At 40.7% G+C, this 19,508-nt stretch overlaps 1 protein-coding gene across 2 annotated transcripts in view; it reads left to right on the forward strand.

Annotated features, from left to right (window-relative positions):
* KIT (KIT proto-oncogene, receptor tyrosine kinase) overlaps positions 1 to 19,508 on the forward strand; it is a 55,085-nt gene that overhangs the window by 16,161 nt on the left and 19,416 nt on the right. For both annotated transcript variants that reach the window (XM_050337835.1, XM_050337836.1), the window contains exons 2-7: positions 2,461 to 2,700; positions 5,643 to 5,921; positions 9,238 to 9,374; positions 12,023 to 12,182; positions 15,031 to 15,220; positions 15,839 to 15,954. In XM_050337835.1, the coding sequence (XP_050193792.1) occupies positions 2,461 to 2,700; positions 5,643 to 5,921; positions 9,238 to 9,374; positions 12,023 to 12,182; positions 15,031 to 15,220; positions 15,839 to 15,954 (1,122 nt within the window). The remainder of the gene's footprint in view (positions 1 to 2,460; positions 2,701 to 5,642; positions 5,922 to 9,237; positions 9,375 to 12,022; positions 12,183 to 15,030; positions 15,221 to 15,838; positions 15,955 to 19,508) is intronic.

The following is a 19,508-nucleotide window of genomic DNA, read 5'->3' on the forward strand; positions in this document are numbered from 1 at the left end:
GTTTGTTGTCTGTGTAGCTCTGGGCTCATGGAGTGAAGCCCCTCCTCGCCGCAGCTGGGAGCGTGTCTGCCTTCGTCATGCCAGGTGTTGGGAGCTGAGGCCAGGCCATCAGCATGGCCCCAAGTTCTGGTGAAGGAGGGCTGCCCCGTGGTGTGATGAAGGGCTACTTTGGTGTTTGCTACATGGTGGGGGCTGTGTGACCTTCTCAGGACTGTGCTTCTTGAGGGGATGGGCAGTGGGGCCAACCCAGTCCAGCCACACGTGCACCTCCCTGGCAGGCCCCAGGCTGAGACCTTGCTGGCTGCAGGCGTAGAGTGGTGCCATTGAACGATATCCAGATCTTCTCCTTTCCCAACCTTCCCTGACTCATCTATGAAGCTACTGCCAGATTAGATATACACCATATTGTACTTTTGCTGTTTTGTGCAGCTCATGTGATTTTTCACTTGGAAGTGCCCTGTGGTCTGTGGGAAGCAGCAGAGAAGTTTTCCAAAGACATCCCTGTGAGGAACCTGCATGGTCGTTCATGAGACCTTCTTGGGGTTTTTGCCCTCTGCCTTCTCAGGTGCCAAAGTTCCTGGCTCTAATCTGAGGAGTTTGCAAATCAGAGGCCTTCTTGCCTCTACCCTGCTGTCAGGCACCTCTTTGTCCAGAGCAAAGAATTTTTCCAGCTTTTATTCCTGCCCAGCCACTGTTGACTGGGACCTGTGTTTCTGAGACCTTGGACTTTCACTCTTCTCATTTCAGCTGCTGTATCACAGCTCAGGCTCACACCACCAGTTTGAGGGGCAAGATTTGAAATTAAAACTTCCTTTTTTTCTGGCAATTTTTATTTCTAGGGTGGTTGTTTATGCTTTCAGTCCTGGAAGCATATATGCAGTGTTAGTGAAACTCATGTGGAAAATTTATGGTGACACTGGAAAAATGACTGCCAGTTGAGTTTAGCACTGATAAATAAATTCTAATTTGAAGGAGATGGGTAGAAAATGAAGGCTCCTTCCAGACCACAAACAAAGTAATTAGACTCCACAGGTGGTCTGCCATCCTTTGCTTCCTACTCTGTAGTGGATTTGTCAGGAAGAGGAGCAGTTACCTGACCCGGTCTTAATCCAGTATATACCTTAAGAACAACTAAAGCTGTGAGATGAGTGAATTAAGTCTGGAGTGGCTAACCTCATGCCAACTAATTATCCGATTGTTTTTCTTGAACGTCTGTTGTTATCTGTGTGGGTAGGGAAATTCAGCCTCTGAATGGAGCTGCAGAGTGTGTTTTTGCATGTAAGTAGTGTTTTCATTGGCATGACTCTGCTACTACACACGGATGTTGTACCGTCTTGTACAACTGTGTGACATGAGTTAACAGCATAGTTACTCCAGGTTAAGGATTACTTGTAGGACTAAAGAGCTACTCTGAAAAGGGAAGGGTTTGTTTCTGCAAGATCGCCTCTATATTTACATATGTTCTTCTGATGTACAAGTAGGCCCATAAAAAAAAGGAATTTATCTGGACTTTTGGGTATGAACTCCCATTTTGAAGGTACACTAATACTTTTCACATCATAGGTACGCTAACTCAGCAACCCCCTGCTTGGTTTATCTTAACAATGGAGTGAGAGAACGCTGAATGTCCTCCTTTCTCCATGTGGACAGTTGGGAAGTGGTTAGGAATTGTGAATTGGAGCTACTAATTTTACAGAGCTTTATTTTGTGAGAACTTTTAAAACTTTGTGTTATGGCATGTTCAGTGGAAAAGAAGCTAAACGGTCATTTAGAGCAGCTTTGGTGACTGGGAGATTGATGCTGCAGTGAAACTAATTTGGTAGCATTGGGATGGAAGCTTGAATATTTTGCATGATTTTTTTTTTTTTTTTTTTGATGTAAGAAATTATGAATTGGCACTTCAGGTAAAGAAATAAGCAGGTATGGAAAGCATGTACTGATGCCTACATTAAACTGGGCCCTGCTAATCTAAGAGTGTGAGTGGAGCTTCTGAATACATGAGAGAGCGGTTATAAAAAGATCACTGTTGAGCAAGGAGACTTTAGTTCTTGGCAACATACTGAGTAAATGACAAAGAATGATTAAAAGTGCTGCCATGTAGAATCAGGCTCATATGTTCTTGAATATAATTTTTAAATAGCTTGGGTCTGTTCTCATTCAAAAGCCAAAACATTGCAGAAAGTGGTGTATCTGAAACTTTAGTTTCAAAAGGTTTTTTATAGGTTTGTTTCCATCTGCAATGGTTATTTTCTCTGTGTGCCAAAGGTCTTACTAGCCAAAAGGTTTTTGTAGCACTGCATAGTGCCATTGCAGCTTAGTATTTTTTAAGAAGTAACTCCTAAAATATTAACTGCCCATATGCAACTATATATGATAACTTTGCTGTAGAAAAAAATGGAACATTATAGAGTGTTGTATTGACAAGCATTCTGTTTTGTGCTTTTTTTTTTTTTTTTCCAGGTGGTTCACTGCCCCATGAAGAGTCTTCAGTGGTTGTGAATAAAGGGGAGGAATTAAGGCTGAGTTGCAATGAGGAGGGACCTGTGACTTGGAATTTCCAGAACTCAGACCCATCGGCAAAAGCAAGGAGTTCTAATGAGAAAGAGTGGTACACCAAAAATGCAACAGTCAGAGACATAGGCAGATACATATGCAGAAGCAAAGGGAGTATTGTCACCTCTTTTTATGTTTTTGTTAAAGGTAAATATCAATTAAGGCATTATTTTTGCTTCCTCCCTGCTCCCATTCCCATTCCCAAAATAATAGGACAATAATGTTGGAGGAGGGAATGAATTTGAAGTACAGAGGGAGAATGCAGTGTGATAGAAGAAATCTTCTTCCCTGTTTAGTAGGAAGAAACCTCACTCTTGGCTTTGCTTGCAGTGGCCTCCGTCACCAGAGCAAAGTTCTGGATGAGTGCCTCTTTACATCCCCATTATTTTGTTGTGAAGTATACCAAAGCTTTCTTGCTAGACTCTAGCCAGGTGACCTGAGTCTGTTGTATGAGTCAGTTGTACTGTGAGGAAGCAAGCAAGATGTACAAATGTCTTTTTAATAACATGCCATCCGTCAGTATGGAGTCATATAAGGCTTGGTTGCAAGCTTTTGATTTACTGAGGCAGTTAGCCTGTAGGATTTGGGTTTTTTGAGTCCGTGCTCCAGGCCTAAGCCAGCAAACAGCAGTGATTCCTCTGCCTCCAGCTTCTGATATACCTTGTGACTGATCAGAAATGTCTCAGACAGGAAAAAAAGTGCTTCTGCTCTGACACATTTTTTCAATCCTTTATTACTCTTCTTTTTGCAGTGTTTTCTTCAGATTTCTTCTTTTTTTTGGCTTCTGATCTCTGGCTTCATAAACTGCCCTCAAGCTGTCAGTTTATTATGCCTGGCATTCCCTTTTACTTTCCAAGGAAAGTGATTATATTGCTTCTTCTTCACATAGCTCTTGTGGTCGTCCTTCCCTGTTGATGGAAAAAAGTCCTACAGCATCCACTTTCTTGGAGACAGCATTCTGTGTCCAGTGGGGGTGTCTTGAAGAGCCTCTTCTGAAACCTTCCAATCCTTTGTGAATTACTACAAGGTTGTTCTCCAAGACAGGGAGATACCAACACAGCAAAGCATATTTTCCCAAGGGAAAATATCTGGCATAGTGGCCACGCAAATGGTCTTTTAATCAGTCTTGAGTTGTCCAAGTAGCCATGCGTTTTTCTCTGATAACTATGATCAAAATAAATCTGACATATATTTTACCTCTATGTGGCAAACAATGTTGACTTTATCTACCATGATTGTGTTCCTGAAGGTCATTGTAATTATCTCAGACAGCTGTGATCATGGAGAAGTTTTTGCTTGCCATTAGAAGAGTGACTCCTTTGTCTCAGGACAGCAGGCAATCCTCCCACTAAACATGATTACCAAGAACCTTGATCCTGCACAGTCCCAAGTGACACATAAAATGATGGCATCTGTTTATACCTCACTTTCTTCTGGACAGCTTTGTTTGTGCGTGGATTCCCTACAGGAAATCTTTTCATGTCTTTTCACTGTGATATGTCCTTTCCAGAGGGGGATTGAAGGTGTGAGGGGAGAACCTCAACAATTCTGCTTGCCCCAGTCAAGGCCTTCCCCACAATTTCAGCTGTTAGCAAAACAGGTCTTTGTTTCTTTCTTCTCTTTTCAAAAAATGTCCTATTTCTTTCTCCTGGGGAGCCATACTTTCTGCATAATGAAGATATCTTGGCTCTGTTCATATTGGAGAAAAAGTGGACTGAGTGGAAACCAATCAGTTAAGTCTCTGTTAGCACCAACTCAGGGGTGACATCTAGTCGTAGCATTTGTCTAAGTATCTCTGTGTGCAAAATGTCACATTTTGTTTCTGTTCAGACATGCTTTACTTTTTTTTTTTTTTCATTTGTTAGTAGTCTCCATCCTCTAGTTCTAGACTGATGCTTCAAAACTTGTAGTTTGTGGGGGCATCTTGGGTGGTAGTATAAAATGAGGCTGAAGCTACATGCTCAACCTAAGCTAGAAACCAGCCAGTAACTTTTCTGTTCACTGATGAGCAGCCTTCGACTTAGTGAATTGCTTATGTAAACATCCCATGCATCATTTTCAGCCTAGTACTTATTGTCTTAAACCAAATGCACATTGTCCAAAATCTTAAAAACAAATTCTCTTAGTCTTCCTTGTTAAGTCATGCTTTGTTGATCTCTAATCATTCAAGTTGTAAGCGTGTTTGCAAAAAAGAAAGAAAATTTTTCCCTCTGTTTTTGTGTTCCTAATTCATTCTGCTCTGTAGGGAGGGCAGATGGAATCAGAATTAAGCTTTTACAGAGGGTTTGTCATCACACATTCTTTTATTTTTGTGTTTGCCAGGTTCTTAGCATTTCAAGGTCATGACCTATCACAGGCTTCAACTTCAGTTGTAAAAGTTTTTGAAGTACCTAAAGTAAAAACACTGTATGTTTGTGTACTGTGGTTGGCTAAGATGAAATGCTTTAAAAGAGTTACCTTGTGAAGATTGCATGATGATTTTTCAATCAGATATGCTGTTTGTATGCTCAGTTTTTCTTCTAAGGAGGCTAAAAATAATCCCTGCTTTCAAGGAGGGGAGAGAAAGAGAGAAGTTGTTTGGTGCTTCCTCTGGTAGCAGTGTGTGTTCATTTAGATTATGTGTTTTACAGAAGTGAAAACCATAATCTAGGTGCTTTTCAACTTCCATTTGCTCATAAATTTCTTCCAAATCCTCCTGTGAGCATGAAACCTTACAGCCCTGCCACTAGCTAAAAGCAAATGACTTTTAATGGTCTGTGAAAATCTGTTTACTGTTGTGAGGATATTTTGAAGCTAAACAAGGCAAAAAAATCCCTCTATCTCCAAATATAAAAGCAGTAAGATTATTTTTAGTGCACATGATTCTTTAGCGTGTCTGGTATTGAATGCTACTGCGTATCTCCCCTCATGCTGCTCTTTTAGGACTAAATTTAATCTCTCTTGGTAAACATGAGTTGGGCAATACTCAGTTTTACTGTCTGAAAGTAAAACTTTCTTTGATGTAAGTGCCCGATTGCAGAGTTCTAGGGTCATCAGAAGTTCTCTGTGCAATGCCAGCTTTTCTGACAGGTCTTTGTGTTTCTTCACAGATCCAAATGTGCTCTTCCTTGTTGATTCTCTGATCTATGGAAAAGAAGACAGTGACATCCTGCTAGTGTGCCCGCTAACAGATCCAAATATTACGAATTTCACACTGAGAAAATGTGATGGCAAACGTCTCCCGAAAAATATGACATTCATTCCCAATCCCCAGAAAGGCATCATTATAAAGAACGTCCAGAGGTCATTTAAGGGCTGCTACCAGTGCTTGGCCAAGCACAATGGAGTTGAGAAGATATCAGAGAACATTTTCCTGAATGTGAGACCAGGTAACATGGGATTTTTGCCTTTGTGTACAGCACCTGGTTTTACTCTTCACCTTGCAGGAGCTGATGGGAGGGGCTGTGAAGCGACCAAAGGAAAGTGGTGAGCTTAGAAAGTGTGTTCTGGGCAAATTGTCTTGGGGCACATATTGATCTCATGGCACTTAGCTTGTAGCTGTGGTGAGAAGGTTTGGCCATGATCAGTTTTGTTTTCTGTTCCTGGTGATTTCCAGGAGGTTTTTTCATCATTATGAGAAATGTGGGTTGTGCTGTTAAACTCTGAGGACAAAACTGTGCCTTGAGGTTTGGACAGGTTTGTGCAAGCAAGATGGAGATTTCGGTGCCTGACTCACATGTGTGTCGCCCACAAGTGACAGCAGGAGGAACTGATTGATGGAACTGAAGAAGAGGGATTTGGTGGAGAGACAGAACTTGGGGAAGGAAAAGGTCCTTGTTTTTCTCCATATTTGGGAGTGATGATGATCAGAACAGCAGCTGTGTGCCAAGATGGTGATGAGGAATGTGTTGTGGCTGAGCTGCTACTTGCACCAGTGAGCTTGGCAAACCTGTTGCTGGTAGCCTACACTTGACCTTCACACACCCTTCTGCCCTAGGGTTGGGTGCTTAGGTGGGTTTGGGAAGGAGGGGAAGCTTGGTGCCTGTCTGCATTACTTTACAGGCTGGTTTTGTTTGGGTAGTTTGGAGCCTACGCTTACCCTGTGTGTCATTATTTGGCTGTATAAATACCTCCAGGAGGAAAGTGGAGGGAGCAGTTCCTCAGGCCAGGCTGGCTGGGTGTTTCCTAAGGGGCAAATAAGAGTTTGTTGTCTGTGTAGCCCCTCCTTGCTGCAGCTGGGAGCGTGTCTCTGCTAAGGCGTGTGTGTGATGTGAGGGCTGCAGTGGGGTCTGGGGAAGGGGCATCCGCTGTCAGGGCACACATGTAGGCTTGTGCACTAGGAGTTTGTCTTGGCCGCAAGGGCATTTCTACCCAGGTGTCTGGTTGGGTTTTTTTATTGAAAGGAGAGCAGCACATGGGGGCTGTGCTGGTTGGCTTTGTGCTTCCATAGCATCCATCTGTCAGCAGTGCTATCCCAGCGGTGCTGCCAAGGCTGCTGCCAAAGGAGGGCTGGGCTGTGAGCTGGTATGCATCTCCCTTGTTGCCTGTACTGTGCCAGGTGTTCAGAGCTGAGGCCAGGCCATCAGCAGCATGGCCCCTAGTTCTGGTGAAGGAGGGCTGCCCCGTGGTGTGATGAGGGCACACATTGTTGTTTGCTTCCTGGCAGGGGCTGTGTGACCTGCCTGGGGCTGTGTGACCTGCTCGCTGACATGCTCCTTGGTGGTGGGGCAAGGACTTGCGTGGTGGAGACCATCTCGAGTGTAGAGTTTGTTGTGGCAAATTTAAGAAGTCTTTTTTTCGTGGGGATTTGGAAATTATGATGTAGTGAATTTTAAGGAGTACTACATTTCAATTAATGAGAAGATAACCAAAGTTGAGTCAGTGCAGGCATCTCTGGCATTTGCCTTCAACAAACAAAAATCAAGTCCATTCCTGCTGTCTCTGTTGTTTGTTCTGTAACAAGTGTTTTTTCATCTGTTTCTTCAGTGATATCCAAAGAAAGAAACCAGCTTGTTGACATAACTGATGTTTCTGTGATAAAGGAGGGTGCAAGTTGTAGTATTGGACTTTTTCATTTTTTTTATGGATAAAAGCTTGTATTTGCTCAATACAGTGATGACTTCAGATGGAAGAGTGCTCAGCTGGCACCATTGCCAGCAGCCCATTGATGGTGGGCACTGTAGGTGGCTGGGGGCACCTCGGCACTCTGCCCATGTTCCCTGTCAGGGAGGAAGCATGCAGTAAGTGGAAGCATCTGCTGACATCCATCAACAGCATTGTCACTCTCAGTCTTGTCATTACTATGCTGTAGTGTTCAGTCCTCATTGAGTTAAAAGGTAAAAAAGGTAAAACTCTCGCTTTCTCCTTCACTCAACACATTTAAATGTGTTGGAGATGGTTTGAGGGGTAGTGTTTTTCTAGCTATAGCCGAGGCGCTCAGACCCCCAGATCTGAGTTTCTGGTGCAGAAAGACGGAAGAGGCATCCATGAAATAGGGAACTGTGCAGGCACACTCAGACTCACATCAACTGCGACAGCACAGGGAGTGTTTATGTCCAGCCCTTCTCAAAACAGTGAGGGGCTTTATGGACTTGGGGCTTGTTTTTTTGGATGTCCATAGATATTTCTGGCAGATGAGAACACAGAATGGCTTCTTCGCTGGTTTCCTGCTGTCTCTTGGGTACTGCTGAATGCTGGTGTGCATTTTTGTGTGAGCCTTTATATCTGAAGAGAGCAACATGTTTCTTTGTTCTCTTTTATAGCCACTTACAGCAACATGAGGAAAACATTATTATTAAAGTACTAATGCTTGAAAAGCCTGATATTTTCCTAAGTTTTGTACAATTTACCTAAGACAACTACAAAACCTGTGTCAGAGGCAGGAAAAGTCTGGACGACCTTACCTGATATATGTTGCATTCACAGTTTGAAAGTGAGTCTGCCTGTGTAAAAGCCCTAGTGAGAAGTTCACTGGAGTCTAATAAAATAAGAAAATTTGAAGAAGGGATGAAGAAGACAGAAAAACCATGAAAGGAACAGGGGAAGAGCTGAAGAGCTTTGTGGAGACAAGAGACACACAGTCCCCAGATATACTTCACTGTTGACAAAAGACACCCGGAAGCAGAACAGGGGTACAGCTAGTCCACAGCTACTTGTAACCACGTACTCCTTGGGTGACAAACTCTGTGGACCATCACCATTAGCAGAGGTTGTGGTGCTTTCAGAGGCAGGTGTGCAGAAGTCCTTGAGCTTTACCTGCCCTTCCTAGGCTGTCCATCAGGAGTTTTTCAGGGACCTGTCAGACAGTACTTTCTGTTGGCTGTAATGTTTTGTAATTAAAATTTGCAGTTAGTGCTAGGCTGCTGTTCTTCAGTGACTGATCCTCACCGTGTTTTCGGTTCCATAGTGCTACTTTTTAATCACTGTCATGGAATGAATCATCTCATTGATGGTTCAATATCGCTCAAATTTCTTCATGCAAGTTACTCTGCTCTAACAAATATTATCTAACTTTTAAGTGTAGTTTGAAGGGAGGTTGAAGCAGAACTGTGCTTGTTGTAAAGGAACAATTGTGTAGTATGTTAGAAAAATTTGAATACATCTCAGAGCCTTGATTTTATTGGAAAGTTAAGGACTGTTGATTTTTATCCCCCTTGGAAGCACTGAGACTAATGAAAAATAATATACTTCTAAATTGTTTTCCAGTTCACAAAACTCTTCCTGTCATCACCTTATCAAAAAGCTATGAGCTTCTCAAAGAAGGGGAAGAATTTGAAGTTACATGCATAATCACAGATGTGGATAGCAGCGTACAGGCTAGTTGGATTTCTCACAAAAGTGTGGTAAGTTCCTTTAATTCTGTCACGTATACTTCAGTACAGTTCACAGACTCTCTGTAGACATTCACATGTTTTTCTTGGCTACCTGATGCTATGTCAATTTGTATTTGTTGCATTTACAAAGATCCAGCATCCCACAGACTGATGAGGAAACAACAACAACTGTCCTATGCCCATGAGGACAGCTGGGAGGAAAAGCATCTGCACGGGCTTCTCTTCCCAAACAGAAATTAAAATTAGGCTCTTCAATGTGAATTTTAGGTGACCTCTGTTGGGCTTCCTAAATACGGAAGCATGGAGTGCCTTCACATCACATTGCAATCAATGGGAGCTGCAAATATCAGCACATGGACTGCAAATTACATATTCTAGTTGTTATCATTAACAGTAAAATACCTGCTAATTAGCATGGGGTTGTGTGTGACAGGAATAGTAGTAAGCATTCACAGGAATGATTAATTCATTTGAATTACATGGTGTGCCTCACTAACTGGAAAAGTTCTGAAAAATGAACCAGTGAACTGGCTTCTGTCTGCCAGTGATAGATGAGGTTACTGACTGGCATCACCAAATTAAATTATTTACATGCTAAGTGCTCCAGGAGAGTTAGTTACCAGCAGCACAACTATTCTGCAGAAGAGGGGCAGAGAGATCCCCTTCTGTGGTAAACCAGCATGCTGCCAGCTCTGCCTTTGAAATGAGCAGCAGGCAGTGAGGTGTTTTTGAGAATGCTTCTAGGTCTTCTGGGTATACCCTGAAATTTAAATAAATTAAAAGCCCTTGTGAAGACCTTTTAGTAACTCCCACCATGCTAATTGGCTGGTCTTTTACTGCTAATGGTAGTGAGTAGAATACGTAATTCTCAGTCCATGTGTATGGAAGAAAAGACTTCTGTAATATTTGGATAAATCACATCTCCTTGGGCATATAATGAACAGGAGTCCCATTCCCAGGGGCTGGGCATGCCATGCTTAGCTAATCCACCAGCTTTGGCAAAGCTCTTCTTGCTAAGTGCTCTCTGCTCCAGAAATCCCACCTCACAGCTCTAAAGGTTGATAAGGTCTAAGTGACATGAAGGCGGCATGGGACATGCAGATCCATTTTTGGTCCTGTGCCAAGGTCAATTGCAAGCCTTTCATCTGAGAGCTTCATTTTTTCTCTCATTCCCTTCCCTTTGCTTTGTTACGTGTGATGAAATTGAGGTCTTCCCTTCAGTTTTTGTGCTTTATCATTTTTTGCTTTATGAGTAAAAGCTACAAGGAAAGTGTTTTTGACCAAATAAGTTTGACCTTTCTACCTTTTCTATTAAATAGCAGGAGATGCTGTCTTTTAAATACTATCAAATAAAATTTTGTATTGAGAGAGAACACATAAATTTCATATATAAGTAGATTCAGAATTTTGTCCTGAAAAGATGAGAGGAAAAAAAAAAACCCAAAATGCTTTTTGCTGTGCATGACTGAAGTTATCACCACTTTTGAAAACCAGCAGAATTTTTATAAGCAAGCACACCCATACTAAATAAACTTCTCTTGTGATTATTACAGCTCAGGAGGAATCAAAATTGCATTGAGAAGCCTTAATTTTTTCTAGAAGCTCTTGGAGCTTCCAAGAATTGAAATAATTCAATTAGAAAATCGTAATAAGTGCAGGTCTGCATTTGGATTAATCAATATAAATTTTACTAGTCTTTCCAACCATACACAACGTTCTTGTAGAAACTAAAGTCAACACATCAAAGTATTAATTTTTTCTATGCGTATTTATAGGGTCATGTTATACTTAAGAGAATGAAGTTTCTAGTTGCTATTAAGTGTAGTTACTGTAAGTTGCTAAGAACCAAGTGGCCAGAGGAACGATGCTGTATAAAGCCTGCTGCCAGCAGGGCTCTCTGCAGCATGCCTGCAATCAGAAGATGCTGCGGCCTTGGGATGTAGAGAAACACAGTTTAAAATGAAGCCCCAGGACCTTAAATTCTCTTATGTTCATTCACATAGAATCATTGCAACCAATTGAGCAGTCAGTTAACTTCAGGCACCACTTAAGTGGTGAACCACACTTCAGAGTTGCAATAACTTCATACAAGAACTGCACCTTCTGAGCATTAGGAAAGTCAGGAGCCAGTCATGTTGCATTAAGCCCTACAAATAGAAGCACTGTTAGTGCAAATAAAACCTTCTGATGGTTCCTCACCTTCATCAGTATTGGAAATGTAGCCAGAAAAAGTTGGGCCTGACCTTGGGCACAGCACCCTTGTCATCACATAATGGAAACATTTGAAGAAACTAGAGTTTCAGTTTCTTGGCTTATGCTGGTCTCCCCCCTTTGGCTCTCTTGAGGCAGGTGAGCACTGCCCCACACTCAACCCACCCCAGTTCTTGCCTTACAGGGGAGCTTGAGGAGAAAAAAAAAAGAACAATAAGGGGAGGGGATAGGACTTAGGAGAGAGAACATTATCTCCCAAAGGCAGCTGATCACACACTTGTTTTGCATGGAGAGATTCTAGTGACAGGTTTGTATGCTGGCTTATTATTCCAGTTTAAAGTTATGAATATTAATATAGCAAAGTTATAATTACTTCTATTTTTAATTTATCTAGGAAAGATGATGCATACACAGTGTTTTAGTTGTTAATTGTTTTTTACCGACAGATTGTTACAAGCAAAAGCAGAAATTTGGGTGATTATGGATACGAAAGGAAATTAACATTGAACATCCGTTCAGTGGGAGTTAATGATTCTGGAGAATTCATATGCCAAGCAGAAAACCCTTTCGGAAAAACCAATGCCACAGTAACCTTGAAAGCACTAGGTAAATGCTTCTTGTAGAAATCTTAACATTTCTAAGAGCAGGAGATGAAGAGAGGGAACAGTGGGGAGTCTTCCCTTCCTTCTTTCTCGTTTCCCCCAAACCTCAGTGAGTAAAGTTGCTTGTCTTAAAAGGTTATTTCTGGCTGGTACCATATGGGATGGCTCAGGAAGTGTTGTGGTGTATATGACTACTTTGATTTCTATAACCCTTTGCATGTTATTGGAAAGTGATATTAGAACAACCACCCAACAGTGTTTCCATCTCTCTGGTTTGTCTCATCCTTTCTGGTTTAATTTAAAATTTAATCCAGTTCTAACAAAGCAAGTGATTTACTTTTGCCTGGTGCTATCCCTGTGCATAAGTAATTTGGCAGCACAAGCAGAAAACGTGTTTTTAATACCTGCCTTCCAAGAATGGGAAATTTCACTGACAGTGTGTCACTGTTTTTACGTAAAAGCTATATTTGTACCTCTGTTTAAAATGATGCTTTGAGGAACGTCATGATGTGCATAGATGGCATGAAATTGTTCCAGAGGTCACCCCCCTATTAAACCCACTATCTATCACATCTACATGTTTTGGATCATGCTCCTAAAACAGTGAGCAAACTCCCTTCCTCCTCTTGTTTAATAACAGGTGCATTTAGAGTCTGCTATATATTAACTTGGATGACACACAGCGCCTTTTGAATTTTAAAGCTACTGAAACCTGCTCATTTGATAAATTAAGTACAATCAAGGACATCTTGGTATAGTTAATAGTATCATTCTGCTCTGCGTAATTGGCTACAACTGTTTCAGTTCCGTACCATTCAAGGCTGTAGTAACTGAGGGAAATGTAGCTTTGGATCCTTTTTCCTTTTCAAATCCGTTTTTCTGTTGCACAGACACACACCGCTGCAACAGTGCTTGTTTTGCTTTCCCTGGTAACATAAAGAAAACAGAAGTGTTTGACCTATGCGCGTCAGATCTTCAGCAAAGCCGCAGAGGTTTAAGTGCCCTTAACCTTGCTCTGCCATTGTAGGGGGTAGGGCTCAGAACTACAGGGATGTTTTCCTCATTTTTTTTTTTTTAGTCTCTTTTACATAAGAGACTACATTCATATGTAAAAGAGTGAAACAGTGTGAAGTATGAAAGAAAATCTTTTCCCCAAGGGAATCAATGTGAAAGCTTCTATTATAAGAAGAGGGAAGTTCTTAACTGCAGAAATTCTTAGTACTACTACGTATGCAAATGTGGCTTTAAAAAGGATTGACTTTGGAAAGTCTGGGGTTTAAAATAAAGCGTGGCATTATAAAAAGTAGAAAAGCAACAACTTTTTATTTAGTAAGTTTGTATTTAGTGACAAAATGCCAGAAAAAAGGTGGAATCTTTCCTTTTTGAGACACTTTTCTCCCCCCACCCTCTCGAATTTTACTTAAAATTTTTAAGCTCCAACTTCTGGATACCTTTCACCATTCATTCAGACTGATTATATTTACCTGAGCTGTGCAGCTCCAGGGTCCTGGGAAGTGGTATATGGTGTACTGGAGAGATCCTGGGATTACATCAAATCCTAAATCACTGTGGCTTTAACATTAGCTAAAAGATTTACAAGAAATAATGTGTAGTTTTGGTAAATTTCCTAATTACTTTTTTTAGCAGTTAATTTATCTAACTGTAGACAGTTACTAGAACTGCACTCCAGGGACCAATAGCATCATAATAAAATTTTATTTGAAAGCTCTTGCATCTGATTTTGAATATAGGTGCATAGAGGATCCTCTTTTTATACAGATAACAGAAAAAAACTTTGCAAAGGAACTACAAATATTCAGTTTCCAGATTTGAAACCTTTTTCTCTTTTTTAATGAAGGAGAGTGTTTTGGAGCATACCTGCCTGCTGTGAATTTACTTCATTCTTTCTTCTCCAAAGCACCTGTCAAGTGCTCTGGCAGCTCCATATGCTTTCACCAAGCCTCACTGGCTCTGGTTTTCCTGAGCTTGGGTGCCCAGCTGGCCACAGCAGTTTGATTACTAAAGAGTGGGAAGAAGCAGGGATCTGAGATTGATTTCAGGTCTAAATTCAAGCTCTCAGTAAATGTGTTTCCTTTTAATTGCAATGTGCCTATCAAACTGATAATTCCCTTATGAATTTGTGTAATAGGATGGAAAAATTTGTCTTTTCAAAGTAAATCCTGAAGCTGATGACTTTATTAATGAAATTAAAACTGCTACAGCAAGGATGTTGTTAGACATGATATTTTGGAACGGAACTGCACAATGCTACATGGTATCTGCCAAATAAAAGATTAAGACCCAGCAGCAGATGTACAGAAATGCCTTAGTTTAAGACGATTGGTATCCAGGCCTATGGACTTAGCACATTTTTCTCTAATTACAGCTTTTAATAGCTTCATTTGTAATGTTGTTCTTAATTACACTTGACAAAGAAACATTAAATACTCTAGTATATTGTCATAAATGATTTTATCTTGCTTTCTTCCTAGTGCTTCTTTTTTACCAGACAGTTAGCAACGCTGATTTTTGGAAAAATATAAATACTTGAGTAGAATCAAATGTGTCCTTGCATTTTTCCAAAAGCAAATAGAGGATATTTGTCACCAGAAGATGGAATTATGGATGTTAAGGCACTAAGGCTGCTTTAAGTCTTGTGCCTCACTGCTATATATAGCTATTGGCCTTGGTTTTGGCACGTGAGGGTTCAAGTTCTGCTTTGCAGATAAGGTTTTCTGTTTCACAGTTGGATGTTTGATCACTGATCTCGAAGTATTCTAAGTGTGGTTAGAGTATTGTCAATCTTCTAAATGGCCCTGAAATTGTTTTTCTTCTCCTCTTATGACCATCAGCTAAAGGATTTGTCCGTTTGTTTGCAACAATGAATACCACAATAGATATAAATGCAGGACAAAATGGAAACTTAACAGTTGAATACGACGCATATCCAAAACCGAAGGAAGAAGTCTGGATGTTCATGAATGAAACATTACAGAATTCCTCAGACCATAATGTCAAGTTCAGGAGTGTGGGCAATAACAGGTAATACACATGACTGTAAGTGCTATTGATTTGACTTTGGAACAGCAAACTAGAGTCTGTTCTGGAAAGAGGAAAGTTGAGATGGTGAGAAAATTGTTACTATAAAAGATCTTTCAGTACATGTGGCTTGCCACAGTAACTGGTGCGAAGTCTGCTAACCTAGATGTGGAATAGCATTGAGCTAACCACACCATCTGAGGACCAGCATGCTCACTACTCAGCTACATTCCTGTCCAAAGAGCAACAATGAGAATTTGAAGTTGTGTGCAGAAACCCCCTTCCCTGCTTCAGCAGACCATAGTGCTCTAGATAAAAGCTTATACTTTTATTTCTGCTGTGCACTGTTCTTTCCTGATCCCTGGTCCTCCAAAAATCCAGTGAAGCACCTAGCACCTGTGGTCTAGGTTGTAAATCTGGGTTCCCTCCTCAGTGAGAAGAGGAGCAGGTGGGGGTGCCTGCGTGAGTCTGAGCCTGGTGCTGAGCTGTCACCAGGCACACATCTGGGCACTGGAAGTCACAAAACTTGTGGGTGTTAGAAGTGCAAGGGCTGTTGTAATGCGCGATAAGTGTTTGCAGCAAACTGTGTGCCTTAGTAATGCTTGTTTTTTTCCTTTACAGTTACACAAGTGAACTTCACCTTACACGATTAAAAGGAACAGAAGGAGGCATTTACACGTTTTTTGTGTCCAATTCTGATGCCAGCTCCTCTGTAACATTTAATGTCTATGTGAAAAGTAAGTAAAGTGAACAGTCTGAAATATTTCATTATCACAGTCATTGTATTTTATACAACATAATGTATGCACAAGATGTCACTCTGTGGTTCAGCATATGAGAGGCTTTCTGAAGTGAAGCACATGCTGGAAAACTAAATGTCAAGATATAAAAGTGCAGAGTATTTACACAAATCAACGTACTATCCAGCATGACCTTACATTCTAGCAAACATATTTCAGAGATTACCAGAGAGCAGCTAGGTAGTTTATACACAAAAAACACCTGTAGCACCTGGAAACATGATCTCAAAAATAAGTATATAATATAAACCTTTTATAATTTGGGGTGGAGTAGGATATATAGGGATTATAATTTGCATTTTTGACAACCAAGTAAAGATATTAATTGTTCTTAATTTGTTTGACTTGAGTTTGAATGCTTGTCAGGAGAATTACTCACATTTAAATGCCTTTTGGCATCTAAATACTTCTGTATAATAATATAAATCACTATTGTTTTAGAGAAATCTGCATAGCTTTGCAAATATGTATGCTGTCATCTTTGGGACATGCTTGGTAAGAAAGAGCATTTGCTTCAGTTCCAAATAGCATTCTTCAAGACAAAAGCTGAACTTCAAAATTAAATCAATGAAACCTTCAGAAAACCCTGTCCTTAGCAGAGCCATCCACTTAGAGCATTTCATGCTCTCAGCAGACAGATATTGGCAGCTGCTAAAGGCCAGGCTTAAGGAAAATTAAACCAAGAGGGGACTGCAGGCAAACTGGAGAAACTAGGGTGAGGTAGGCAATGATGCCTTTGAGCCCAGGAGGAGGAACTGTATAGAAAGTAAATGCAGAAACTGTAAATGCAGTTTTGTGTTGCTGCTATGCTTTAGTAGCAGTATGTCCTTTTCTAGACATAGCTTTATGAAGAGGACTGTCAAGACTTCCACAAATGCATCAAGCACTAGATAACAATTTCTGAATTTTTCTCATTTATCACTGAAGATCAACATTTGTAGCATCTGTATGCAGTGACATAGTTTGAGTCAAAAATGTCGCTTGAGCCCCAACAAAGAACATGGTATTTCTTCTTTCATTTCTGAATATCATCATTTGTATTGTACCTTTTCTGTTTCCTAGCTGTGATTTCTGAGATGAGGGCACTGGTGACCTCAGATGTCCTTTGTCTCCATGAATGAGTGTGGGTTACAGTCATGAGGGATAATTATAGTATTTAACAGATTAATGGACCAAACTGTTGAGCCAGAAGTTTAATTTCTGCGAAGGAATGGGAGAAATTCCAGGTTACCTGTGGAACTGTTAGTTCACATGAAGTTGGATGGTGTTTTCCAACTCGCAACATCATACATGTGCTTGGAGCGAGGGGCTGCTTATGGTTCTCCCAGCTCTCCCAGGCTCTGCAGGCTACTCGGGCATAGTCTGGGCACAAGAACTAAAAAAAACTAGCCAAAAATAACCTAAAAAAACCAGTTTTGTCATCATCAGGTGTCAGTTCTCAATGCAGATCTCCATCTTGCTGCTTTTGAGGTATGTGCTACTTGATAAAAGCTGAAAATCCCTGTAGATCATGGTTAGGAAACCAGACTAGGAAGAAGATGGTGAAGCAGGATGGACAAGGCAAGAGGGAGCATAGACAGTTTAGTTCTTCTGAATGGCTTGTCTGTACAACCAGCAAGTCTGTTTCCTTCTTACTTTAACTACTGGTTTTATAAGTAGGAAGATCAGTCTTGAGATGCCATGAGGACATTTAAGCAGTCCCAAGGAGCCCATGTTACCACGCACTGTGGCCCTGGGCAGACTGCAACCATTGCTGAAGCAGATGGATCTGAGGCACTTGACTAAAAAAGAGTTTCTTTTGGCATTTTGACTGAGCTTCTGCAAACATTTTTTTCATTTTGAAAAGAAGAGATAAATAAGATTGGTCTTTCTAGGGGTTTGTTTTTAACAAGAATAACCTGTTTTCACTGGCTTGTAAAATGCTCATCATTTAGGTATGAGACACAAACTGCATGACAACATAGTATATTGTTTGACATAGCAGAGTTAATTGCCAAAGGTAAGTTTATGTGTGGGTTGGTTGCATCCTGTTCTTTTGGTGCGTCCTGACCTGGCATCGTTGTCAGGGATTTTGCATAAATTGCTTGGATGTAGATCGTGATGTTTACACGTCTGACTTGGGCAAGTAATCAGCAGAAAGTAATCAAACAGGTAAAACAGGATACATAATCAGTAGAGAATGTCTTCGCATAAACAAAAGTTGATGCCAAAGCATTTGCTGAAAGACATGAAAAACCCAGTGCAGAAATACTATGCTTGGATTTAAACATATTTAGCAATTACATATGCTAGTCTGAAATAATACTAAATTGCTTTAAGAAATAGTATAGTAATTCATAGTAAATGTGACATAAAGTAAGTAAGGAAGGAGCTCTGAAATTAGGAGTTGAAAAGAAAATCACAGCTTGACGTGCAGCATACTGTACTCAGTTACAATTAAGAAATTGTAGAAATCTCCAGAGTGGCAAGGTATGGTGTGTTTAGCAATTGGCAGAGGAATCTTCCAAGTAGTAACTCAGTTCAGTGCAAAATAATATCTGAGCTTAATTATAGTCAACAAAATATTATTTATGCAATTGGGGCTCATGCTGCAAAGAGAAAACTGGACATGGTATTATAGATCATATGAAGCCAAGCTCAGCTGTTTTCCTCTTGTTGAACTATGCAGTGAAAAAATGAGGACTCACCATGATATTATAAAAAGATTTGTTCCAATCCAGAAATTGTAGATCCAGAAGGAAAGCACTCTCTCTTTGTCTGGGATGACTGACAATACCTATGAAGTGTTACTTTTTAGACATTCACTTTGTTAAGAATGAAGAATGGGAAATTGGCAATAAAAAGCAATTAAATGCAGAATTCATGATACAGTACATTGAATTAAAATACAAATGACCTCTTATAAGTCATCTTTGTTACATTTAGACTCAGTCAGTAGAATCAATAAAAGTTGAAAAGCAGTTAATAGTGAAATTAGAAGTTTAAGACATTTTTAAAGACCAGTTACAGAAGACAATATGCACATATGCTGAGCAATGTAGTGAAGTGTTAAATATTTAAAGGGTTAAAGCCAAAACAGTAAGCAAAGTCTAGTCATTAAGAGTCTGTCTGATGGCAGGGGTAATAAGGCAGTGAAAGTCATAAAATCTAGCACAGTAAAAAGAAGATGCTTGGTGACATCTTGGCATCTGTTTGCAAAAGCGAGTTGATCTTTGCTCCAGCATTCCCTGGAGCACCTACATTGGTGATTGAGGAAGATGCTCTGGCTGCCAGATAGGGGTGCAGGTGCTGAGACACATGAGGGGTCTGAGCCGGCAAAGGTACAGCCTGGAGAACGGCAGTAGCAGCCATCTCGGTCCTTTCGGGTGCTGGCTTAGGGGGCTCTTTGCTGCCTCAAGTGAAATGCATCCCTTAATTTCTTTGAGCCAAGGAGACTTGGGAGCCCTCAGTGCTGGTGGGGAGAAGCTGATCATGCTAATTGCTACAGCAAA

The sequence above is a fragment of the Myiozetetes cayanensis genome, unplaced genomic scaffold (genome assembly GCF_022539395.1).
Source record: "Myiozetetes cayanensis isolate MyiCay16 unplaced genomic scaffold, myiCay2020 scf7, whole genome shotgun sequence".
Classification (NCBI taxonomy): Eukaryota; Metazoa; Chordata; class Aves; order Passeriformes; family Tyrannidae; genus Myiozetetes; species Myiozetetes cayanensis.